A 26611-nucleotide genomic window follows, 5' to 3' on the forward strand; every position below is an offset into this window, starting at 1 on the left:
GCCCTTGCCACTTTTCCCCAGAACTGTGCCGAGTAGGAGTCTCTTGCTTGTATTTTCTGTCTGAAATTGAGTTGCTAGTGCAGCTCTAACGAGAAGTTTAGCATTTGGAAAACCCGCTATGATCTTTGCAAGGTGATTTACAAGCCTTGAATAAATGTTGTGAGTGTTTTGCTGCACCACGGTGCTGTTCTGGCAGCGTTCCTGCTCCCCCAGACACTGCTGCTGGCAGAGAGGCCGATTGCACAGGCACAGCTTCCTCAAACCCTGCTTCCAAAGGGCCATTGTGCAACCAGAAGGGAAGGGAACCAGTGAATTCTGAATTGTGGTTACCTAGCAGCCAAAAAGGAGGGATGGAGGCTACTGTGGATTCTGCCCTCCTGCCTCTGGTTGTGCAACCCCACACCTTCCCTTCCCTTCCCTTCCCTTCCCTTCCCTTCCCTTCCCTTCCCTTCCCTTCCCTTCCCTTCCCTTCCCTTCCCTTCCCTTCCCTTCCCTTCCCTTCCCTTCCCTTCCCTTCCCTTCCCTTCCCTTCCCTTCCCTTCCCTTCCCTTCCCTTCCCTTCCCTTCCCTTCCCTTCCCTTCCCTTCCCTTCCCTTCCCCAGCAGGAAGGTGCAGAGGGCTGATCCAGCTGGAAACCAACCCAACAATAAAAATAATCAGGTTTTGTTGGTATGGTTGCCCATCCCTGTTTAGATCAGCTCAGGCAATTATAGCATCATGCCCAGAATTAATCAAAAGAGGCCTGGAATGGTACTGGATACATCACATCGTGGCTGTTTTTAATAATTATAACTCTCAGGGTTCCAGCATCAGTCTGGTCCGATTCTTGGTGCAGTGTTAGCTCTCATTGTGTGCCATGGCCATGGCTGTGCACTTTTCCAGCCTCCTGTAAGCAATTAATGAACCTCTCAGGGGATTTTCTGATTTTCAATTTGTTTTCTCACTGCTTAAATATGAGGAGTTGTGAGGTGGAAGCAGAGTAGGGACAGGAGTGAGAAATCCTCCTGAATCACTCCTGAGTTAATGAGGGATTATAAATGGGATCTTCACCTGGATGCAGGGAGGAAGTGGAATTCACCTTCCTTTGCAAGCGTGGAATTTTCAGTAAAAAGCTGAAATCAGGTGTTCTATCCCTATTATTTAGATTTTAGTTTTATTTATGTAGGTAAGTTTCTGCTGGCAGGGTTTGTTCAGGGTCAGGCCATGCCTCCCTTGAGGGATCCCTGCTCAAACCAGAGCCTGGGTAACAAATCCTGTCTGCCAAGGGTCCTGGAAAGGTTTGGGCCAGGAGAGCTCCAGCCATGGAGGAGAGCAGGAAAAAAAACAAATAAACCCCAGTTCTCTAAGGCACAATTGCAGTATTTCAGAATTACCATGTGCTTCATGTTGGTGCTTCAGCCCTTCAGTAGAAAAGAGCATTTTCTGCAAAAATGTTGCTTGAAACTGAAATTTCCATGGGAAATCTGGCTCTGATGGAAAAATCTCTGATGGATCTGTGCTTGGTCCTTCTCTGTATTTCTTAAACAAGAACTGAAATTCTTACCAGTTTCAACAACAGTGTTGCTCAGTGGCTCAATCTGTGAATGTAAATGAGAAGTACAATCACAATTCTATTCTGTAGAAATACAAAAACCATTGGAATGGATGGAAATTAAGAATCTAAGACGGGTTAAGCTTTGAGGATGATCTGATAATTCTGAGAGGACATTAAAAAAATTTAGCACTTGTACAGAAAGTCCAAAACAAAAGTTTTTCAGGTGTTTTTAATGAAAAGAAGCTTGCTGGGAGAAGTGAGTACTCATATTTATATGCAACATCAAAATAGACAGGATTGCTTCACACATTTTGGACATTTTGGTAAAGATCATGTTTTGGTTTCTCCAAGCCTGTTCACCCATCTGTGATCTCTTCAAATGCCATTAACTGAAAATGTTGCACCAGTAGTGAGAGAAAAACCAAAACCAAACAACTTGTTTTAAAGACAAAAAAGCATGTTGTTTGCCAAAGTAATAGAGCAGAAGAAATCTGATTCCACAAGAGTGGGAGAGAGAACAGAACTAAAGCTCAGAGGTCACCAGGCTGATTCCTGAGTGTCTCAGTGCCCCTTTGCAGGGTCCCACTGCTCCTCCCACCACTCTGGGTATTCCAGACACAAGGAAACTGGAACTTGGTTCCAGAAGGAACCAAATCCATGGGAATATTCTACCTGCAGAAATTCCAGCAGAATCCTGGCTTCTCGCTGTGAGTGTCTCTCTGTGGGTGTGGGGAGCAAAGTTCAAGTCCCTGCTTTTCTGTTCAGGTTCCCACAGCCCCCGAGAGGGGAGGGGCAGCTGAGCTTTTGCTCCAAGTTTTGACCAGAAATTCCAGCCCAGGCTTAGCCAGCTTTCCCATAAAACCCATCAAAACCAGCCTTTTGTTTCTGAAAAGGCATCTCCTAAGAAAATACTCCACCAGCTTCACTCTGGGTACTGTGGCATTAACTGTAAGCAATAATTATGAGGAGAGGATTTAAAAAATCTCTGCAGGTTCTGATTAGGATAAAGACCTAGATTAAACTTGCCTGGAACACTGGAACCCAGTAGTTAAATTCTCTGATATGCTTTGTTGTGTCTGTTTCTTGGCCATGAAGACCCTGGAAAAGGAGAGGGTCAGGAGAAAATGCTGAACCAGAGAGGAAAAATTGCTCTTTAGGAGACATTTGAAATTATTACACCAGAGTTATCCTTGGTGAGAGCAGAGCTTTCCTTGACTTTGAGATCTGTGGCATAAGATGTTTTGCCTAAATTTTCTTCCACAGCTTTTCAAAAGCCACAAGAAGGTGCAGGCCACCACCATGGGAAGTCAGGAGACTCCTGAGGAAAAGCAGCCAAGAGACATTTTTAAGATAATCAATGAAGAATAACCCATGAACATAAACATGGCAGCTGCTTAGGAGGCGGAGAGTTCATTTTTAATCCTGATCTCTTCTCCCTGCAGAATCTCACTCCCATCTTATCAATATTTTAGAAAAGAAAGAGAAACCTTGTGCAGCTGCAGAGGCAATTTGGAGGGATTAAAAATTTATCCTGTTTTGAGCAAAGCTTTCAGCAGGTGCTGGAATCACTCAATCACAGGTGGGTGACCTGCACAGCCCCCCTTTCCCAGGGCTGAAACTGGAGTGAGGGTCCTGGGAATTCTTCTGTCAGGTCCCACTTCTAACTCCAGCCATAGTGGGTCACACACTTGGCCTAGAACAGAAAAAAAAAAATCAAGTCTAGGATGGAAAAGTGACATTTTCCCTTCTGGTTTCCTTCCCTTGGCGAGGGAATGGAGTCAAGCAGGTTACATCAGGCTTTGAATTTGGCTCAATAATTAAAAGGGCTGATTAACATCAGCTGAAACTCAGAATTTGGGCTCTGCAGGAAATTTGGACAATCCCATGTTGACTTTCACTCTAGAGTGGAAAGAACCATGTGGATTAGAAATTTCTCTCCAAAATAACCCCCTCACCAAGCATTTTATTGAAGTGAAGAAGAAGGAGAACAGGAAACCTCCAGCTGACACTCAGAAATCAAAACAAGACTTTAATTACTAAAAGTCTTTAAAACATACAGGGTTTTTTTTTCCCCATTGCTAAAGGAAACCTAATTAAAACCTTTCCTTTCCGGTGTTTTTCAGTGAAACTCCATCGTGATTATGATGTCAAATGGAACATTTTGCTTAAACAACCCAGGTGTAGAAAGAGGCCCCACCTGGGAGTTGGGGAGACTTTTTCCTTTATTTCCTTGGTCCGTTTGACACTGAGACAGTTGGGTGACAAATCCCTGAGCAAATGCTCAGGGCCAAGGACAGAGCCTTGGAGTTTTCCCTGCTCTCAGGAGAACAAGTTGGGTGTGACAGAGATGGAGGGTGCAGAGTAACCCATCCCCTCCGTTTGCAGAGCTGCCTGTAATTTCCACCCACCAGAACTAATTGCTTTTATCAACACCAATAACAGAGGCAGCAAAGAATCATCAGATTTCCTGCCTGGGCATGGTGGAAGCTGTTGTGTGACTGTGCTGGGACAGGTCAGACGAGGGCAGGGTGCAATTTGGAGAGAGAATGTAGGCAAAGATCTTGCTGGGACATGGAAAAGTGCTGATTGCAGCTTCCTGGTGGGAAAACAGCCTGGAATCCATTGGTACTTGTGGTGGTCATTGTCCTTAGAGCCCTCTGTGAGCACACACTGGGATTCACAGGGATGCTCCCATCTCCATTAACCTTTTGGTGGGAAAGGTTTCTCAAGCAGAGAATGGCCCAGCAGATGGGAATGGGGATGGCCAGGGGGAACAGAGCAGCTGGGATGTCAGGAGAGGCAGGGGGAGGTCAGGAGCTCAGGGCACAACCAGCCCTGCAACGTCTCCAGGCACACAGGAGCGTTTCCATCCTCAGGGGGTGCAAACCCTGTCCTGTGGTGTCCATCAGCTTTGATAAAATGGGGATGTGTTGGAGGGCTGGAAAACAATTCCCAGCTCAGTTTGGGCTCAGTGAGCCCACGAGCAAAGAAATCCCCTCCCTAAACCCTGTCTGGGAGGACAGATGCTCTCCTGGACATGGGGAAGTGCCAGGGCTCTGCTGTTCCACACACCCAAACTGCAAATGGATCCAACCTGGGGAGAAACAGTCCAGTGAAGGGGGAAAATACAAAATAGGTATTTTTCAGGCAGAAGATTTCAACTTTGTCCCTCAGTGCTGGGCAAGTTTCTGCAGCATTTGTCACAGGTAGTAGTGGAAATCTATTCCTGACTAAACTCTAAATAATTGCTGCCAGAATGCCATCGTGGTGCTGATGAATATTTCTCCAACAGAAGAGAAACAGCATGTTGATTCTTGAACCACAGAAAGCTATAATTGTAATTTAAAATCTGGCGTGTTGTTTAAAATACTAAATTCTTTATCTTTCAGAATCTTTATAATTATACATCTAAACTGTCACTCTGAATACATTTGCAAGTGTTGTTCCATTTTTAAGATCTTCCCCAATTTAAATATCAAGGCCTGAGAGAAAAATGAAATTAAAAAATCCTACCTGCACGGAAAGCAAAGCCCATTCTGTTTCAAAGCTATTCATTCCTGTTATAGTTACAAAGAGAAAAAGAGTTATAAAATTGTAACACTTATTTGAAATGTCTTCTCTCACACAATAGCAAATGTTCCTGCTCCTCCTCTCACAATAAAACCACCATATCAAATACCTTTTTTCATGAAATTGCAGAAGTGCTGGGGGAAAAAAACCCATAGAATATTAAAACTTCTCAGCTTCAGAGATGCCAAACTGTTATCAAGGACTGTGAGAGGGTATAAATTTTCAGAAATATTGAAAGGAGAGGGGGGGAAAAAATCAAGCTTTGACATTAACAAGATGATAACAGCTATTGGCTCTTGTTCACACCCCAGAATTTCAGCAGTGAGATAATCAGGCTTTCAGTGACTCATATGGAGATGGCTCTGACATGGATCAGACTCTGATCTTTGGCCTGGCTGTTATTATGTGGAGTTATGCGCTGGAAGAGTTTTGACAAAAATAATAACCCCCCGAGTGGGGCTTTCAGGAGCAGAGACTGTGTCAGACAGGTAAATCACAGAGCCCTGAATTAGCTCTGCACTCGTGTGATGTCTGGGTGTAAGCAGAGCTCGTGAAAATCCAGAGCTTTGGAAGTTTGGGAGGCTGGAGGATCTCTCTGGTGCTGATCTCAATGGGAAACGTTCTGCCAGTAGGGAAAAAAGGAATCAGACATTGCTCTACTCTAGAAAGTGTTGTGGCTTCATGCTTTAAAGTGGTATTGTAGGCATGGAAGATGCTGTCAGAACCTGAGGGTTCATAAAATTAATTTCATGTAATTTCTACTTGTGGCAAATAGGAACCAAAAAGCAGTGGGGAGAAGAGCTGCAGATCTTCTTCCAGATATTTCTCCTGATCTGATTTCTGACTCTGTGGGTTATGTGGTTAAATGGTAACAGTCAAAAGGTGTTGGGTACCTCTTCCTCTTGTAAATTATTGGGACACTGGTGCACATTTTCATCTTAAATCAAAAATTCCTGGTTTTGCAAAGCTTCCTCAATGCAGCAACACCTCAGTGATGCTGAGTTAATTAATAATAACATGCAAGCCCTGTGTTCAGTGACTCTTGAGCAAGGAAATTCACAGAATTATGTCCCCTGAAGTTTTCTCTTGCTGCCTGTGCCCTGTGTTCGGGCAAACCCCTGGAATGTGCTGTTCCATCCCTCCACCTGCAGAGCATCCCTGGCTGTGGCTGGAGGCATCGGCTCAGTCAGTCCTCGTGCCCATCCCCCTGCCCTGCTTCCCACTTCCCTGCAAGGAGAGTTATTCCTTGGAGAAGCCTCCTGTTCCCTGGAGGAGCAGCAGTTTGGGCTTTAGCTGGGATCACCCTGAGCATCCACAGGGTTCTGCTGTCTGTGACTGCAGCCCTGGGGGGAGCAGGCAGCCGAGCTGACCTCGGGTGTCTGGGTGGTGTTTACCAACAACAGCAACTTACGGTGCCCACATCAGTGGCAGGAACGTGGCCAGGGACTCTCAGGATGTGTCTCAGACACCCCTGTGTGCTGGGCTCGCTGTGGGCAGGAATTTCAGTCTCCTGTGGGCTCACAAAGGCTGCAGCATTTTAGGCACCCACTACAAGGCAGCCCCTGGGGGTGAAGCCCTTGGCACAGCCCTCTGCATTCTTTGTTTGCCTGCGCAGCAGGGAAAGGTGCAGCTCCTGGAAAAATCACATCAGTGTTTGTGAGAAACCTCAGCCTCACTGCTGCTGGTCATGAATTTTGTGATAGCTGTGTTTGGGTTCATTCATCCCTGACACTTAGCCCTAAGACACAACCCAGTCTGCCATGGAATATCCCAAGTGCTGCTTGTGTGTTCCTGGTGCAACCCGGGCATTTTTGGCTGATTGGAAGAAGAGAAAATACCACAACGCTTTGCTTAAAGAGAAATTCTTTCAAAGTCGTGGTGCATAGGAGCAGTTTATGGAGAGGAATTGAGCTGAAACCGTCCTGCAGTGACATGCTTGATTGCTGAGGAGAGGAGATGTAATGATTTTGGACAGCAACTGTCAGGGTTAAGAAAGTTATTTGTTCCATTGGTTTATGGCACAGACTAGTAGTATTTTACTGTCAAACAGAATTAGTTTTATATCAAGAAGAGTGATTACTTGGGTTCACTGTGTTTGAGATTAAACTTGATGATTTCATGTCCATTATTGATTTAGGCTTTACATTCAGAGGAGTAGCGGTTTATATTTTACTTAAGGGGATTTGATCACAGTAGATGGAATCTTCAATGGTTTCTGCACATAAATTAGTAAAGTTGCAGTGCCTTTTACAGTAACTGGAGAAGAAAAGAGAAAGGGGCTTTAGCTCAACAAAAAAAAAGTGCAAAAAAAGGTGCTGAAAACGCTGCTGAGCTTTTGCAGAGTGCAGGGGACGTGGTGACACCTCAGAACAGGGTGCAGAAAAGCAGGAACCACCCAGGGGATGCTCAGTCAGTGGCACATGGCAGCTCCAGGCCCAGGTGATGCAGGACTGACAGACCTCAGTGCACTTTATCTCCTGTTACTTATCCTGAAATTACACCAAAGGAGAGAGGGACATCCAAGGGGCTTCCCAGAGTCAAAGGACGGCCACATGTGGGTGGGATCTGTAGGAGGCAAACGTGCAAAGCGAGTAATACCTGTCACTAAAGACCTCCCCTCCTGAAACGCCGTAAATCAGACAGGGCTTTAGAACCAGCCAAGGATCTGGGTCCTGCTCTGCTGCTGCTGGGAATCCGTAGCCCAGAGAAGACAGATGGTTTGTGGCCAGCCAGGGCTCTGCTCCCCTGGGCAGCAGAGCATTCCTACAGCAGGAGAGGAAGGGTTTCACGGGAGGACTGTCAGAGGTAGGGAATGCCAGCCTGAGAGCTCCGCGTGCAGCGCTCCCCGGGGATGGACGGTGTGGGATGTCACCCACTGCCCCTCCACCCCGAGCACCTGTGGGAGCACAGACAAGTCCTGCCAGCTGTGTTTAGAGCTGTCACATCCAGACCATCAGGATTCCAGCTCCTGTGGCTTTCCAAAGCCGTGCTTCGTGTGAGCTCTCCTCAGACACAGCTGTCGGGGTAGATGCTGAGCCAGCACTGCTCTCGCACCAGGGTGGGGTTTGGGGGCACTGAGCAGTGCTCACTGCCTTCCTCTGGCCACCCTGTTGGCTTGAGCATTGCCTGTGACCCAGGCACTGTCCAAATGCACATTTTTAAAGGCATTTAGACTCACCTGGCAGTGCTGTGCACAGGTTGTCACCTGCACGCTTGCAGGGCCTTGGCCTCGCCAGCATCGCTCTGCAGCTGCCCCAAAAATCCCCCATCCCTGCAGCCAAGTCTGGCCCCGCGTGGGATGTGCTGAGCTGTGCCTCAGTGCTGCATTCTCAGCTCCCAGGAGTTCTCCTGGCTCCATCCATGCCTGTACACTGCCTGTTACTACGAGATGGTGATTCAGGGAACAAATCCTGTTTTTTCAAATTCCCTGCCCAGGATGCAGGGCACAAACACCCTCTGTAACCAGCACTTGTTGCAGTTAAACATTCCCAGCACCAAGATGGATGGCAGCTGATGCTGGCCAGGGCTCAGGTAATGATGTTTTCCCTTCTGTACCTCGGGTCACTCGCAGTTCTTTGCTCTCTGCAGTGTTTGGTTCATTAGGGACACAACAAAGCACAGCTCTGCCTCGTCTGCAGTGTCCCCAGGGGTCAGGTGTTTACTGCCTCATTTTTTTCTGAGTTTCAATTAGTGCCCTTTGCCTTTTGTCCTTTTGCTGAAAGACACGGAGGAAAACCTGGCTCCCTTTCCTTTGCTCCTTCCCATGCAACACTCACAAACATTGTTAGGGTTTCTCCTGAGAGCCTGAGGCTGCTGGAGCTCAGCAGAGCAGCTCTCAGCTCCCTGCACGCCTCAGGTGCTGCAATCCCTCAATCACTTCGGTGGCCATTCCCTGGACCAGGATGACCTTGTTTTAGAGTGGGGCATTCAGGACTGGGAACAGTTCTGCAGGTGTGGTCTCACCAGTGCTTTTCCTGACTTTAGAAAGATGTCTCCATTCCAATAGAGAGAGAAAAAATGAGGAGGAAGCAGATGTATGGCTTTGAAACTACTCAGATGCATTCATTGAGATGGGTGTTGAAAAGCTGTTGCCAAAAGCATTTTATTTCTTTTTTTAATTTTTTACTAATATGGGAGCTTGTTTATCATTTTAGTTTCTCTGTCCAGTGAACTGGTTCATATTTAATGCCTCACTAAGTTATGCCTACAATGGAGATGACAGAGCATGTGTTTTCTAATTTAGGTGTCTGGACAAGTGCCCTTTTTTGCTGGAAGGAGAACAAAGCTCGTGTTGCTCAACAGCAAAGTCATTGACCAAAAAGCTGCTCAGGATAGGGGGCAAAGTGTGTGGCAGGCGTCTGTCACTGTGCTCTGAGCAGCTTTTCTTGCTGGAATGCTTGAGCACAACCCTGCACTGTGACCACGTCCCTCCTGATGGGCAGGACAAGGCCATCAGTCACTAGGGTGCTCTGGGGGACCTTACCCAGGGCTTTCAGGAAGGTTCCACCTTCTCCCCCCTCGCAGGATTTGTTAAAGGGATTTGTGTGCTGTAGCAGATGCCAAAGACTGTTCTAAGTCTGAGCAGCTTTTTGCTGGTGCCCATTCCCAGCTGGGCTGGAGCCAGTTGTTGTTTGTGCTCAGGGCGCCAGGCTCTGGTCTCCACCTCATTTCTCCCTCCCTGGGTGCTCCCCTTGCCCTCCAAGAGCAGAAGGGCCATTACTGACCTTTCTCTGGGGCACTGCAGTGTGGGAAGGAACTGCCACAGATTTTGTTTGTGAGTTCACTTTTCTCCTCACTTCAAAGCCAAACCACCCTCACCATGAAGACAAGCCAGGTACTAAACCAGGCAGAAATAGATTCAGTTAAAAGCACATAGTTCTAAGTAATGAGGGGACCTGGCCCACCTCTAAAACACTTCACCCACCCCAAAAACCCTGCACAGTGAATCTGTTCTTCTGTTTTCCTTCCTTTCACTGTGCAGATAATTGCATGATGCATCATTTACAGGGTGTGATGCTGTTTTTCAGAAAATGCCAACCATTCCCAGCTCCTGTGCTGATGTTGCTCAGTGTTTCCCTGTTCCTTCAGTGTTTTGTTCCCTGGCAGGAAAAAAAAAAAAAATCTTGTCTAGTGCTCCACATTATTACTGTTCACAAAAAGAATTTCCAAAAATGATGGCAGAGACTTTTTTATTATTTTTTTTTAAATCCATGAAAATTGCTAATCCTTTAACTGCAGAAACACCTAAAAGCTACAGAACCTGCAAATCTGAGGCATTTAAATGTGAGTCATACCAGCCTTCCTAGCACAAGCCATCCTCTGGCTTGCATTTTTGAATAGGAGGGATGTTGTTTGCTAGAGGCTAACCCAGGTCCTGGGAGAGGGGCATTCTCTCAGGGAAGAGTGCTGGATCCTTGCAAATGTCTGTGAGCATAAGCAGCAGGGGATGAATTGTAGGCAAAGAACCGAAATTAATGGTCAGTTTGAATGGTTCCAAGGGCCTGTATGAAGTCACTTCAAAATTTTCATCTTCAGAAATGGTAGAAGGTGGAGGCAGAAGGCAGCCCCAGGGGCTGGGGTGTCTCTAGGTGGGGACACTGCCAGCTCCTGGCAAGTAAAGGGAAGCAGCACCCTTAAAAACCCCATAATACTAACAACAGCAGACTCCCACGTTTTGGGTTGCTGGTATGCACAGAGCTGCCTCAGATCACTCCCATCTCCATTTAAAACACTCTAAATCCTCATGAGTTCGGTGACCAAGAGCATGACAAGGTAAGATGCAGTGAAAAACCAGCAGCACAGCGGAATAACAGCTGAACATCCAGCGAAATCCTGGCCGTGATCCTTGTTTGCCTTCAGAAATAGAGAGTCAAGAGTCCTTATTTAAATGAAGCTTACTTTCAAGTGGCAGCAGTGCCTCAGGAGTGCCTGGCTGGCTCCTGGGTGAGTGACAAACTCGGAAAGGCAAGGCCTGGCTGGTTTGTGGGTTGTTACTGCTGTGCTTCTGAGCAGGTTTTGTTCTCTCCCTCTGCTGCCCCTGCCCGATTCCTGCTGCCCCTCACAGCCACTCCTGTGGGCAGGTGAGTGCCCCTGAGGATGCCCAGATCTCTGCAGGTGGTTGGCATCAGCATCTGCCTATTGGAGAAGTAATCAGGAATCCCAGAAAGGCTCCTTGCATCCTTGCTGTGATCAGGGACCCTGCCAAGTTCCCATTTCTGATGCACTTTGTGCTGGGGGTGTCAGGGGAAGGAAATGCAGCCAGATAGGATGAACTCGTTTCAAATTAGGGAATGCCTTGAGAAACTTTGGCTTTTAGAAGCCGTATCTAGAGGCAAGCAGCTTCTGTGGGGCAGCAAATTAAATGGCTTTAGCTGTGTGCTCAGGTTCTTCTGGCACAAGCCCTAAAAGCCTGAAATCTTTTTCTAGTCTACACTTGGTGAAGTGATGTGTGTTGTGGTGCTTTTAAAGCATTTATAAGTTTTGGTGATGCATTAGGGATGGCTCAAAGCCAGAAAGGGCTTGAACAACCCTGCCCGGCATGGGCCAGATCTGACAGGAGTAAACAGAGGCCCCCCACACCATAGGTACAGATGTGCCAGACAAAGGAGCTCATTTTAGGCATTTATTTCCAGTAATCCTGTACCTCAACAAGTGTCTCCCCCTCCAGGTTTTACCTCATGAATGGAGCAGTCACTGCATTTGCTGTGTTGAACCACAGCCTGTATCCATCCAGCACTGGCTGCAGATAAACACAGGTTTATATTGGTTTTGCAGGTCACTCTGACAGAGATGTCATTGCACACACCCTGCTGCAGCTTTTGTGACATTTGCTGACTGATCTCCCCGTGGTTTGGGCTCCAGCAGGATGTCAGTGCTTGGTGGCCACTGCCATGAGCCAGCAGCAATTTTCAGGTAAGGTTTTTGTCTCCAAAGCCTGACCTCTCTGCCATTTTAGTGTCACACACTGGGACCTTCAGGACACTGAAATAGCACCAGTCTAGACCCCCAGACAAAGACCAAGAAACAAAGAGCCACACCATGGCAGTGTGTGCCCCAGGTTTTGTTTCCTGTGGCATGGGGGCACTCAGTGGCATCAGCTTTTATTGAAATGGCCAAGGATTTTTCATTTTAAAACCCCACTGATTAAAAAAAAAACATTCCTACAGATAATTCCATGGTATAAAGCGTGAATTCTGCTCTGCCTACCACAGGTTTAAATTGGAGGATTAAAAATATTCATTCTTCATTTCCACTAAATCCTAAGCTCCTTATTTGGTTTTTGTGTCATCAGATTCCATTGTTTTTTAAGCAGACTAACCCAAGATTATCAGAAGGAATGATACAAGCCTTCATCTGCATTGGTTTAGAAATCCTGATGCTGATTTTGGCATAACATATGTTTTTGGAAGCAAGTAACACTATGATACCCTCTGAGAGTTTCAGAACAGGTCTCAAAACATCATCCACTCTGCTTTAATTTCTTAAGCCAGCTGCCTCTCTCACAATAAGACAACTCAATTTTACTCCCTCAGTAACCAAACTTTTGCAGAAACTGGCCAAATGGATCAGTGGAACAGAAAGGAAAAGGAATACAAAGTTCTGCTGCAGGGACAGCATGGGCAGGGTGCAGAATTGCTCATTTTGCACATTGGTTCCACTTTCAGTGCCCAGCATCTCCTCAGCCTCACACATCCTGCCCAGTGCAGTGGGTCCCCAGTCACACAGGCTCTGAGCAGCATCCCTGCTCTCTCTGGAGGTGCTGCTGATGGGAAGCAGCAGGGGCTGGGGCTGTGTAACACGAGGACTTCTCCAAGCTCCGAGGCGCCAGACCCGGCTGTAATTGTCTGTCTCTGGTCCTGTCTCAGTCCAGCTCCTAACAAGACCAGGGGGAGTTTCAGCTGAGACAGCCTTCAGGATGTGGCCTATTTAATTTGTGACAAATACCACTCTGCAGGACTCCTGCCTGCCAAATCCTGAGGGCTCCCTTTTTTTGGAAGGAAAAACCCAGTTGTATTTGTTGGGCTGTTTCTTTCCCAGATGAATGCAGGTCATTATTTTCAGTTACACAGTGCACACGTATTGGTGGTTAAAATGTACCCCTGTCAGGTGTTTTGGGCAGTTCAGTGTGTGTGTGCATGTGTTTGTGTGTGGATAAAATATAACTAAAGACAGTTTTTCTGTAAAAGATCTTTGTCTGGTAGCTTCAGTCATCCTGAGTAGAGCACTGGGTGTGAGTAAAGCCCCTGGCAGCTCTTTAGTAGGATGCTGCTAAGGGGATGGATGTGCCAGTAATGGTCAAAGAGGGACCAACCAGAACTGCCAGGACACAAAAAGTGTTATTTCTGAAAAACATTTCTTATTTCAGTGTTTAGAAAACACCAAGTGGGGACCAACTGGAATCTGTGCCTGAAGCATGCCAAAGAGTTGGTTCTCTGAGGCACTTCCTAAATCACATTTTTTAATCCATTTGTCCAACTGGCTTTATATAAAAACACATTTCAATACATTAGAAATTCCAATAGTGCTCATTAAATCATTCAGGTGATGGTAAATTGCTCCCATTAGTACAAAGGCAGCCCTTGGCTTTGCAGTGAGTTTGGACAGACAGATCTCAAGTGTGGGCCAGCTGAAACCAGCAAAGGGATGAAGGAGGCACCTCCTGAGGCTGATTCCCAGTGCCAGAGGAGGCCCAGCTCCTGAGGTATCAGGGGGCTCTGGGTTTCTGGCTCTGCCAGAATTTCCAACACCTTGAGCAAAAAGACTGAGGCTCAAATTTCCTTTTTTAGCATTAGCAAGGTACTTTCCTGCAGCTCTTATGATGAGGTCAGTGGTCACTTAAGAATTCTGAGGCTCTTTGAGTCTAATGGGAACATCAGAGAATTCAGAAGGCTGAATCCAGTATCTGACCTGTGGTGATTCCCACTGGAGAGCTCAAGGGACGCATTTGGTTTGTTAGCTTTTCCTTTAAATGTAAACATGTTCTTTGCAAGGCTCTGCTCGTTTGGGACGTTCTGCTCTTCACTTTTGGTGCAGGGAAAGGATGGCAGAGCTGGAGCAGCTTTTGTAGGGAACGCTGGGTCAAAGCCTAGGGCTGTGTAATCCAGGGATTTGTGTTGCTTTGAGCAAGGAGACACGAGCAATCCACGCACTGGTGACTCTGCTGATTCCTGGTCACCTGGCAGGGGCACACCACCCTCAACCCAGCCAGCAGCTCACCCTGACCAGCATTAACACAAAATGGTGTAGTCAGTTTAAAAAAAAAAAAACAACCACATGAACATTATGTTTATTTCTTCAGCAAAATCTGTTTCTTTCAGTCTTTCATTTGCTTCTCCTCTGAAGACTCAAGTCTTTATTTCAGACATCTGCCTATAGAAAATAAGTACTTTTTTAAAGGGCACATTAAAAGATGAAAACTGAAGCTTGAATAACTTAATCAGCATACAAATTACACAGATATAAAAGTTCTGTTTCATTGTCTTAACTTACAGTTTATTTTGTACAGAATTCATTATGTTATACATCTAAGACTTATTATATTGTATAAATATCTCGGGTGTGATGTATATACATATCCAGTGTTATAATTCAGCAATTAATGTATGCATTTCACAATACACTGTCGTGTATTTCAATGTAGTGCACATGATTTATATTCCATAAAAGAGCACATCCGCTATGAAAAATCAGCATTTCATTCATAGGGTGTTTATTCCACCTTGCAATACAAGGGTTTTCTCCATTGTATGATGGACTCTTTGTACTGTGTATGGCTGTAGGATCTTCTTGTACATTCCCCAAGATGAGTTAAGAACCAGCAGCTCCAAACATGAACGTGTGAGTGTTGTACAGCGGGAAGAGAGCAGGGCAGGGTCCCTAAGCTCTGCCTGGGGTGGGGAAGGGGCACAGAGAGACCCCGAGAGCGGGGCAGGGTCCCTAAGCTCTGCCTGGGGTGAGAAGGGGCACAGACAGACCCCGAGAGCGGGGCAGGGTCCCTAAGCTCTGCCTGGGTGGGGAAGGGGCACAGACAGACCCCGAGAGCGGGGCAGGGTCCCTAAGCTCTGCCTGGGTGGGGAAGGGGCACAGACAGGCCCCGAGAGCGGGGCAGGGTCCCTAAGCTCTGCCTGGGTGGGGAAGGGGCACAGAGAGACCCCGAGAGCGGGGCAGGGTCCCTAAGCTCTGCCTGGGTGGGGAAGGGGCACAGACAGGCCCCGAGAGCGGGGCAGGGTCCCTAAGCTCTGCCTGGGGTGAGAAGGGGCACAGACAGGCCCCGAGAGCGGGGCAGGGTCCCTAAGCTCTGCCTGGGTGGGGAAGGGGCACAGACAGGCCCCGAGAGCGGGGCAGGGTCCCTAAGCTCTGCCTGGGGTGAGAAGGGGCACAGACAGACCCCGAGAGCGGGGCACTGTGGGATGAGTGAAACAAAAGGTTCTGCACACACGAGAACGTCCCGCTCTTGCTTCCCTGTCCTCTGCACGCCAGGGCTCGGCTGGCACTGCTCTCTCAGCTGCCATGGCCAGAGCTGAGGGCTGGCATCAGCTTTGTGTTTAAAGTTTGCAGCTCCCCATGTCCCATTAATCCACCCTTTGCTCACAGGGCTGTCCTGGGTGTCCCCCTGTTGGATTTTCCTCGGGAGCAGCAAAGCTCCCAAAGTCCTCTCTACACAGGCCAAAAGTGAGATGATGTTTGTTTGGTATTAAATTACAGGTATTGCTTCCCTAGGCACCTACTGAAGCTTAATTCTAATTAATCTGACAGTACAGTTCCTATTGTTCAGACAACTCTACTTTCCTGCATACATACTTACATACATACATTTTGTGCCTTTTGATCACTTGGCTACCATTGCTTTGTTCTCTCAAAAGCAGAGACTCTTTTATCAATGTGTAAATGCTGTTCAGTTAGCAGCAAAGTGGAATATTAGATATTCCATGAATAAAATATTTAACAGTTTCACTGAAAAATATTTAGGTGAATAGGAAAATTGAGGGGGGCGGTGTTTAAAATAATTTTTAACTGTATTTGCTTAAAGTATTTAATTTTGAAATTAAAATTTGAGATATTTAATTTAAAAGGAACTGATCAACTCCGAACTATTTTGCATCAAATATATTCATGTTGGATATATTTTCTTTTCATCTTTTGAGAAGTAGCATAAATGCTCAAACTGGGATAACTCCAGAATAACTCCACTTTATTGGTGTTATCCCAGTTTTACTGAAAATACAGAGTTCTCTCTTCCCCCTTCTTTTCTTTTTTTTGTATTGCTGTTTTCCCATGGTTGTATTGCCATTTTCCATGTAAGAGCTTTCATGTAATGACATGTGATGGAAAAGAAAAACATAAGTTTATGAACTTGCAGGTTTCCCTTTTTCCCCCATTGCAAGATTTGGGGATTGGGTCTTTTTGTGGACAGTTGTCCCCAGTTCCATTGTTTAACTGGTTCCCAGTAGCAGCTGTGCCCCTTCCTGATGGGCTCTAATTGTCATTGAACTTGGGCAGAGGATGACACCTCTGTCTGCAGAAGTCCTGGCTCTCAAACCACCCCAAATTCAGCCCCTGAGCCACCAAAAACTTCCCTGGGGACCTTCACAGCCACACTGAGTGTCCCCAGCTGGGACTTCACCCCTCGGTGGTCATGGAGCACAGCCCCAGGCACCTGTGACCTTCCAGAGGAGATCTGGGATCAGTCAGACCCCGGGAGCACCAGGAAAGTGCTGGAAAGGCCAGAGGTGTCCTCCAGGGGCTCCCACAGTGCCCACACTCCCTGAGTGCCCAGCCAGGGCGGACAGCCAGGGATTTGGCCTCAGGGACAAGGTCAGGGACACCCCAATGGACAGCAGGGAGCCCCCAAACTTTGGGGTCCTCCTCTTTGGAGCCCTCCAAAGGAAATCTTCCGGACAAGTGAAGGCGCTGACTTCTGTTACCGTGGGTGAGGCAGAGGAGCAACCCAGGAGCCCTGCAAGTCCCTGAGCTGCTGTGGCACCGAGCAGGGACCCTGCAGCCGCTGCTGGAGCCTCCGCAGGAGCGGAAGGAAAGGTTTCCATGGGGAAATGGAGCCCTCAGCAGGAGCGGAAGGAAAGGTTTCCATGAGGAAATGGAGCCCTCAGCAGGAGTGGGAAGGAAGGTTTCCATGGGGAAATGGAGCCCTCAGCAGGAGTGGAAGGAAAGGTTTCCATGAGGAAATAGAGCCCTCAGCAGGAGTGGGAAGGAAGGTTTCCATGGGGAAATGGAGCCCTCAGCAGGAGTGGAAGGAAAGGTTTCCATGAGGAAATAGAGCCCTCAGCAGGAGTGGAAGGAAAGGTTTCCATGGGGAAATGGAGCCCTCAGCAGGAGTGGGAAGGAAGGTTTCCATGAGGAAATGGAGCCCTCAGCAGGAGTGGAAGGAAAGGTTTCCATGAGGAAATAGAGCCCTCAGCAGGAGTGGGAAGGAAGGTTTCCATGAGGAACCAGGTCCAGCTCTGCTGTGAGGCCACGGCTTCCCTGGCACACTGAGGGGTTTGCACTCAGGAAGAGTTGGGCTCTTTGCCCTCTGCAGCTGCCAGCAGCACCTTGGTTCCTCTGATTTCAAGACTAAATCTATTCGTGGTCAGTTTATACTAACTGTGCAAAGAATAGTAAAGAGCTTTTTTTGGTTCTGCTCTATGGTTGGGCCAAATACAAAATAACACGTTGGGAAGAGAAGTTAAATTCCAAAAAGGGGTTTTTATGTTGTTAGTGATACGGATCATTGTAGGAATTCATTTTTCCTTGTTTCCTGGATCATTTAAAGGGGAGAGAACATTTGTTAAACAACCCAAGACCTCATCTGACGCACAAGTGCTGCATCCCTTACGAAACAGAGGCAGATCTGTGCTCTATTATTTTCTCTCCTTAAAATTAGATTATAACAGATGCCATCCCCTCCCTGTGCAGTTCAGTGCCAGCAAGTTTCTAATCACTTAGATAAGCATGGTGTCCTCACTTTTGGGCTCAATGTTAAAATTCCTGTATTTTGCAGTAGTTACATTGAACACATTCCCAGTTGTGGATTAGGACCCAGATGCAGAACTTCCCAGTTTTCTGGTTTGTTCCAGTATCACCACTGAACTCTAAATTCAAATTCTGCTTTGATCTACCTAAAAGATGGGAACTCCAGTATGTAAGCTGGTTGTAATTTGGCTCTTGTGGTTATTGCACAGGATCCATCACAGGAACATGTGCTTTATTGGGGGTGTTAAGTATTCTGCAGATTCAGGTTTTTCCTAAATGTAATTTTCAATTTATCGCAGTCATCCTTCAGTAAAAAAATACATGTAATGCATATGAAATGGCAGCTTTGAACTTCCAGCATGTTTTCCTTGCTAAAATTGGGAAGTCACTTGTGTGACTGCAGCCCCAGAGTATCTTTTCTTCCCTTTTTAATGAAACATGGTGTAAAGTTTTTCTCTTTAATGGCTTCATGGCCAGGGATGTTTTAGACGAGGTCTGGGGCTGTTGAGCATGAACCTCTCTGGCCTGCTGAACCCTACCACCAATGGATTAATTAGTACAGAGTAACAGTGACTCCAAGCTTTGCTTATTTCCTAGGAAATTTCCTTCCTATTCCATGCATTTCAATACCACATTTGACTTTCTCACTCAGATAACAACACGTATTGACAACCAAGCTGCTGTTTCAGCAAAGCATTTCCCTTTGAAGTATGTGCTGGTTTTTTTTACAGGTTATTTTTTCATATTTGCAATGACAAAAGTGAACCCGGGGCTACTCCTTGATTTTTGTTTTCCAGGGTTTATTATTATATTTACAGTTCCCTGTAAGAAGACACAACCCTTTTCCCAGCAAGAGTTCTAATTCCTTCCTATGTTTCAAATACTAACGACCCATGCACCCATCTGGAAAGGGGGAAGATAATCAATGATGAAGGAGGTATCTCTGGGGGCTGAAGCAGATGAATAGAAAACTCAAATCATTATAAATATTACCATACCACACTTTGGTACAACTGAAAAAAAAAAAAAAAACCAAACCCCTTCAAAGAAAATATTTAATGTTCCCTAAGTCAAATAAAATTCACAAACAATATAAGAGGAAATTAACCACATGGGGTTTTTTATAGCTGTAAAAAATAATAAGACTACTTGGCTGCATTGCACATAGGCAATAAAATGAGATTCATTCCGATCCCTTTTTCCGGGAGCCTCCTTGCAGGCTGTAAGCAAGAAATGTCCACTGTGCTTTACAAAGGACGACGACTAGAAAAAATCAATGCAAACAAACATCCCTTTCTTTTCTGATTTACCATTTATCATGAGAGATGACAAACAAATGAAGTCTCCTCTGAGTCTGAGCGCAGTTGGATTAGCATTTCGCTAGTACCAGGCAGTATACAAAAACAGCCATCGTGTGTGACACCTCCGACACCTACAGGGAGCTGTTTTAGGGGCACATCCTGGTTTGTGGTGAAACAGGATTAACTCAGCCAGCCTCTTGTACCTGCTCTCTGATATCAGGTTATCATCTCAGTACCTCCAGGGTTGGACTGTCTTGTTCCTATTGCTGACTGGACTGACTGCTCCACCATCCATAAACAGAAGGCATAAAGGTGATTACAAACATAAGAAAGTAGTTTTACATATTGTCTTGCAGTCTTTCCATATAGTCCCTAAGTTCCTTGGAATCACCAAGATTCATATCTTGGCATACCCATTTAATATTATCATCACTGTCAAATAGAATTGAGTTGGTGTAGGGGCCTCCATCCTCCGGCAGTATTGTTGTATATGAAGTGAACTTTACTCGCTTCTGCTTTGGCCCAGAAGGATTTATAGGTTCACTTTTAACTTCTTTTTCACAAAGGTACTCAGAAGATCTGAGGATATGATTATGAAGAGTCTTCTGAGAGCTCCCATTAAGGAGAAAGTTGCTTTCTTCAAACTGCATCCCTCTGTCAATCATAGTAGTGCACTCCTCTGACGGGAGCGAAATGTCCACTGGGTTTTCCAGCAGCTCCACCTCATTTCCAAGCCAGACCCAGTCATGGGAATGGGGGATGTTGCCTTGCTCACTGACAGCAAACCTTTTGTGCCTGTACTTCCAAGCAAATGCCACACAGTTAATCAAAAAGACCAAGATTGCCAAGCAGAAAACACAGAGCAGCGCGTACATGCCAATCTCCAGGTCTGTCAATCCTCTGGAAGTCAATGAGAGATCACTGGGATTGTTTTCTCCTGGTATTTCTACTTGTGTAGGGAAACCTGTGAAGGCAGTTGGGTTATTTTGGAGCTGGCCATCCTCCAGGGACTCAGGATCAATGGGAGATGTGAAAGTTGTGCTTTTGTTTGCATTGTCCTCAGGACCGGACGTGTCCTCGTGGTTTTTGGACCAGTCTTGTGCTGTCCTCTCTTGTTCTGCAGCTTTCTCTATAGAATTGCTTGCATGGCTTTTGAAATCTTTCTCCATGTCATCGATGTCGTTGGTGCTCCCTTTTTGGTCCGAATCTTTTTGACCAAACTTCACTTTGACGTTTCCTTTCCCGACAGCCAGGACACTCTTCCGCTTGGTCTTCTGGCAGGGCTCACTGATGACCATCTCAATTTTGATCAGAGGCCCCTGCCCGTCCCCTTCCGCCACCACGACAGGCCAGAGCGACTGAAGGTTCTGGTGTGACGACACCACCATCTCATCCAGGGAGGTGATGGAGATGGAGAAGTCCTTGGAGTCGTAGATATCTAAGGGCGTCACCGACCCGTCGCTGAACAAAATCCAAGCACTCACCACGGCCTCCTGGTGGGGAGAAGATGAGGGGGAAAAAAGGTGTGAGAGAGAGAGCACAGATCAGACACTCTGTTGTTAAAGTCTGGACAAAAATACAGAGTTTAACTTTGGGGATTTCTGGAGAAAATGTAAATGTCTACTCTGCTTCTCATTTTCTTGCAGGCTTGTGTTCTCTAGACCACTGAGGCATTCACCTCATCGTCAGGAACTATCAAAGAAACACTCATGTAAATTTAATAGAAGTGCTGGAAAAAACAATTGACGGTTCTTTTTTCTCAGTCTGAAGTGAGAAGCCTCTTTTGAATGCCAGAGCCTCATGATGAAAATAATCATATTTCCAACATCACAGTCAATTAGGTTTATAAAGAACCTATAATGGGGAATTTCTCTAATGCTGCAGTTCCAGTGCCTTACATAATACAGTGAGCAGAGCTGGAATGTGTTGGGCCAGTGAGCCCATCCAGCCCATGGAACAAACTGGGACGAGAACAAATCTCAATGCAATACTTTATGTTTTCTGTCATGCTTTCAAATATGCAGGACTTGAAATAGGCAAAAGTGATTGTGGTCTTTCCTGGGAACTACCGAAACACTCATAAAAACCACCATTTTTAAGGATGTTTTGACCAAACCAATTTGTCTTCTTTCTGCGAATTGCTAGGGCAAAAAATTATAGTTACACTTTCTGCACTGATGTAGAACCTCAGTTCTATAAAATTTATTAAAAATAGGCATGGAATTCATTCTGTGGTCTCGTTAAAAGCTATTTAATTCCTTGGATTATGTGGTTCAAAGTAAGCACAAACTGATCAGTTTTCAGCAATGCAGGTCATGAAAACTTCTGTACCTGCAGCCAGAGGTCATTTTGGCTGAGCTGACTTTGTGAGACAGTTAAGGCATGGGATTCCCAGCTGTGCCTGCACACCTAGGCTGTGTTTTCCCCCAGGAGAAGTGTCTTTTGTGGCACATCCATGCTTTCCTTGGCACTGTGCATTCCCAGACATGTCCATCCCTTTCCCTGTGCTGTGCAGGTCTCCAAAGCAGCTCTGGAGATTTTAATAGTCATTGTGAAGGGGTGTTGGCACCGTGGGGTTGGTGAGGAAGATGAACAGCCTTTACTCCAAGAAGTGACTGCTTTTCACAGCCATACATTCATTATATCTGCTGCCAAAAATCTACAGCAAATTCCTCTGACAAAGCAGAGCAAACACATGGATTAATTTGATCTGTTCTTTTGGAGCATACCTGTTTGGGACTATGCAGGATGTCGTAGGCAGAGGTGGTGGAAACGATGGCTCTCTTATTTCCTTTGCTGGTTTGTAAGGACACAGACAAGCCAGACACCAGCTGCACTCCCAGGTCTGTAATGGTCACACGGTCATCCAGAACTATCACTGTCTTCTCTGCCAGGATGGAATCCGAGAGAGGGGACAGAACCTGGGAAGAAAAAGGAAACACCTTGCATGAAACAGCAAGGAATTGTTCCTTGAACAGAAAAGCAAGGTTAGCCCCTAACCAGCACACCAGATTAATCCTGGGTTTGTCACATCCATGTCTAAGGCAGAACTGATGTTTCCTCCACGACAATTGCACTCATTTGCTGCTAAATCACTTTATCTAAAAAAAAATTTAATAAAACAAATCACTTCAAAATTGCAGCTTCATCTCAACAAAATATATATAATATAGAATAAATTAAATGGATTTCTTTTTTTTTAAAGAGTCTTTTTTGTGGGGTCTATAAAACTCCCTGTGAGTGCAGTGCAGCACAGGACAGAGTGTGAGACACTGATTAACACTGGAACTCAGTGAGGGGATAAATAAGTGTACAAAGCCTGCCTGATAGGAACTTGGCCTGTTGCCTTCCTAGGGACAGAGGACCTGAATGAAATGAAAATGAGACTTGCAAAAGAACTTTGAAAATCCCACTGGGTGCCCGCCTGCATTTTTCAATGCCAAAACCCTCCTGCCAGTTGCTCTAAGACCTTGTTTCCAGCATGCTCAGAAAGAGAGAGTCATCTTTATACTGGTGACAGAAACAGCTGGTTCGAGCCCAAAATACTTGAGGTGTGATTTGTCTAAACCTGCAGCACAGTTCCCTGCACTGGAGCTTCCTGCTCGTTTAGAGTCTCTGGAGAGAAAGAGACATTTTGAGGGCAGAAATCCCTTGACCTGTCTATCCCATTTATTTTAGATTGAAGGGAGTAGAGCCCTAAAGCCCCTGGGTTTCTGTGTTGACTCCAGAGGGTGACTGGAGCATTACAGCGTTTGCAGCCCCTGAGAAGAGCCCCAATGCTTGCATTCCTTTATTTTGATTAAGGAAGGTGCATGAAGTTGGACAGAGTGAGGTGGGGAACATGAACACTCCTTGAAAGGCATCCGAAGATTACTTTTGTGTCCATGCTTTGTGACCAATTTTGGGAACTTAAAGGGGCTAATTTTTCAAAGATGTTTAAGCATATAAAGATGAATGTAGATATTTGGTACAATTTCCCAACATTTATGCTGTTATGGCCCCACTGAAGTTAAAAGGAGCTGGCTGTGTGCCTCGTGTCACCTCTTTCGCCAGCCAGGAAAATCTCACTGTGTTCCAGTCACGCTAAGATGGATAAATCCCTTCAAAAGCTTCACCTAAGGGTATTTTATGGAAGTGACAAATAGCCACAATGAAAACCTATTCAAACTTCCTTTTATGTTTAGCATGCCCACTTTTTTTCAGCTTTTTTTTTTTCTGAGATCAATGAATTTTCTAAGCCGACCACAAGCCATGATCAGCCCCCCCTGTGTGCACCCTGAGCTCTCTCGGGGGGGCTGCAGAGGCCCCTGGGCTGTACCTGCACCGTGGTGATGCCTTGCTCACGACCAGCCAGGACTCGGCCCTCTTGCAGCTTGGCAATCCTGGGTTCTTCCACCTTCATGAAATCAGCCACGAGGTCGGTGATGTCGAACTGCCACTCCGAGCCCAGCATGTAGGTCAGCTGGCCCCCAAACTCCGAGGATTCGGCCACAAACTGCGTGAGGACCCTCACCGTGGCGTGCTGGTACTGCAGGGTGCAACCTTTGCCTTTCTTCTCGTCATCTTCTTCATCCTCACTGTCACGGGTGGGCCTGTGAACACATCCAGCTGTGTTACCTGCAGGGCCCTGATCCTCCACAGCCCTGCAGGGCTTCAGCTGCACCTCATCTTCCATGAGATAAATGTCATCACCTGCTGCTGGGTGAGACAGGAGACCAGGCTCTGGATGGGCAGGTTACTAAATCTTGGGGAGATGCTTGTGCAGCTTTTTGGTGCTGTGCAATTTAAAAGCTACTGTCACTTCTTCCATTAAATCCTTTGTTTGTGTGGCACCTCCCAGCAACTTGAAAATCTGTCTGTCATTGCTGAGATCTCAGTGGAGTCACTGCCTGCTCTCCAGGCAGCAGTGAAACTGTGCAGAGGGCTCAGGAAAGCAATGAAATGTTTATGAGAGGGCAGCTGTGGAACAAAGCCCTGTAGCAGCTCCTCAGGGGTGGGAGAAGGTGTTTACATCCTTTCCTCCACCTTTGCCCCTAACATTCGTATCGCTGTGCTCATCCCTTCAAATCTCCTCTAAGACCCCTGGCATTCCCTGCTGAGGCAGAGCTGCCCCACCTCATCCCCATCCCCATCCCTGCTGGGGTTCATTGAGTCCTCTGCTTTTGAGAAATATACCTTGATTTCACCTTAAATCTCACACAGTTCATGCACTGTCTGGTGTGTTTAGTCATGCACTGACCTCAGGCGGCTTCCCAAAAACCAAATCAGGCACTCAGGCTCCCATTCAGGGCATGGGTCACTCAGATTGCACAGTGCAGAAACACCTGCAGCATCACACACACTCCTTCAACATTTTCTATCTGTCCCCCTTTCAAAATACAACCTGTGAAATAAAACAGCTTTCCCTAAAGCTCAGAGAAGGCATCACAGTGATTTGTACACGATGGCAGCACTGTCACACCTCACAGAGTTTTGTCTGCTTAAAGACCCAGTTTACCACCACTATTAATTTTTTTTTTGCTCTTGTTCTTTGCCTGGGACAAACACATGGATCCTCTTATCTCTTCCAAGTCAGGTATTAAGCACTAGGTGGTCACACTTTTACTCATTATGCCCCCATGCTGTGGACTCATTGCTCAGAAATAATTTGCCTCCCTTCTTTATTTATTGAGCCTGAAGCCACCTCTATATCAAGGGTGGGAAATACAGGGTAAGTCTCTTATTTTTCAAAGTATTGTGGGAGGTATTTTTGTGGTTACTGTGTTCCTTTATCTTCTCCTTTGAAATAGCAGCTATGAAAAACTATTATAAAACAGAATTGCTTCTGTTATAAATTGTTTTATGACAAAGTTGGCAGCCAGTAAGCTGAAAACACATCTAAGAAAAACCCTTTTGCTCTTCAAAATGATTGAAAGTCCCAATGTTACAGAACCTAATCCACTGGAAATACATTTTCAATGCATCACTTGGTAGCTGAATATTTATATTCAGCATCAAGTAAATGGTCTTTGGTACCTTTTGGTTTTGTGTGTGTAAAACAAGTGTCCATCATTACTTGCTGAATGAAACATCATTGAATAACAATGGAATTGTTAGGGAAAAAGACAAGGCTACCAAAACAGGATTTAGATTTCCCAAATAAATTTGAGTAGCTGGGTATTTCAGGGACACTTTCAGTTGTTCTCTCTTTGCCAACACTGGTGTCAGTCTGAAGTCAGCTCATAGTTGGCAAAACAGCCCCAAGGAAAGTTCTAGAAGGGGAAATATTCACAGAGCTTTTGTGGCCCATATCCATCTATGCTGTAAAAGAATTCATGAACTCCTTAACATTCCCACTTTCAATTTGTTCCTGCATTCTGACCCTCTTCAACTCAGCTAAGCCACAATCCAGCCCTGAACAATCTCAGACTTTGGGAAAACCAAGTTCAGCTCAGAGACTTTGGACCCTCTTAATTATCCAGATAGTAACATTAATGCCTGTGCAGAATTGGAGAAAAATGTGCCAAAGCTGTTCAGGTAAGGAGCACTTGTGGGATTTAGGGCAAAAGAGCACAGAACTGACGGGAGCCAGTCTTGTTATGGGAAAGAGCCCCAGAACCAGTGTTCTGTGCCTTGCAGGAAACGTTCCCATATCCAGCATTCCCACCAGCATCATTTTACACAACTCCCTTTCTGCTCCTGTTACACAAGCTGCTGTTTGTCCCTGCCCAGGGCAGGGGTTGGAACAAGATGATATTTAAGGTCTCTTTCAGCTCAAACCATTCTGTGATTCGATGTTTTATTCAGATCCAATGGGTTGCTGTTATATTTATTTATGTGCTTGTTTATTTCTACTTTCACTGTTTAAAACTTTACACCACTGGATTGTCCAAGAGCAAATCTATTCAAAACAACTGGAGGGAATCATTTTTCAGCCCCAGCTCATAAATATGAGCTGTGGAAAGAATGACCAAAGGGAAGAATTGTTGCACAGGGGAACAGAGGGAGCACTTCAACCCTTATCTCCAGGACTAAGACTTGTGGGCAGCCAGCATTTACCACAAAAAAAAAAGATGATTCAAGTCCAACCCTTTCCTTGGGGTATCTTTAACAAACAAATGCAAAGGCTCAATTTCAGCACAAAAACATTTAGAGATGTTTATATACTTCTCCTCAGGAACATGTTTTCTATGGCAAACAAATGGGGAGCATCAGAAAAGCATCTCCAAACCACAGAATGAGCAAGGCACATTCTTAT

General features: G+C 45.9%; 1 protein-coding gene and 1 long non-coding RNA gene across 8 annotated transcripts in view; one reads left to right on the forward strand and one right to left on the reverse strand.

Moving 5' to 3' along the window:
* LOC138119157 (uncharacterized) overlaps window positions 1–14872 on the forward strand; it is a 187318-nt gene extending 172446 nt beyond the window's left edge. For 3 of the 4 annotated variants that reach the window (XR_011155405.1, XR_011155406.1, XR_011155408.1), the window contains one exon: window positions 11879–14872. This is a non-coding gene — a long non-coding RNA (uncharacterized lncRNA). The remainder of the gene's footprint in view (window positions 1–11878) is intronic. The other variant, XR_011155407.1, reaches the window with a different exon arrangement.
* A 3792-nt stretch (window positions 14873–18664) lies between these two features.
* TMEM132B (transmembrane protein 132B) overlaps window positions 18665–26611 on the reverse strand; it is a 216713-nt gene continuing 208766 nt past the window's right edge. For 3 of the 4 annotated variants that reach the window (XM_069030963.1, XM_069030964.1, XM_069030962.1), the window contains exons 4-6: window positions 23693–23966; window positions 22104–22295; window positions 18666–20867 (exon numbers count right to left, since the gene is read on the reverse strand). In XM_069030963.1, coding sequence (XP_068887064.1) covers window positions 19713–20867; window positions 22104–22295; window positions 23693–23966 — 1621 coding nt within the window. In that variant the 3' untranslated portion in view covers window positions 18666–19712. Of the gene's footprint in view, window positions 20868–22103; window positions 22296–23692; window positions 23967–26611 lie in introns of all 4 variants that reach the window. The other variant, XM_069030961.1, reaches the window with a different exon arrangement.

Source organism: Aphelocoma coerulescens, chromosome 15 (assembly GCF_041296385.1).
Source record: "Aphelocoma coerulescens isolate FSJ_1873_10779 chromosome 15, UR_Acoe_1.0, whole genome shotgun sequence".
NCBI lineage: Eukaryota > Metazoa > Chordata > Aves > Passeriformes > Corvidae > Aphelocoma > Aphelocoma coerulescens.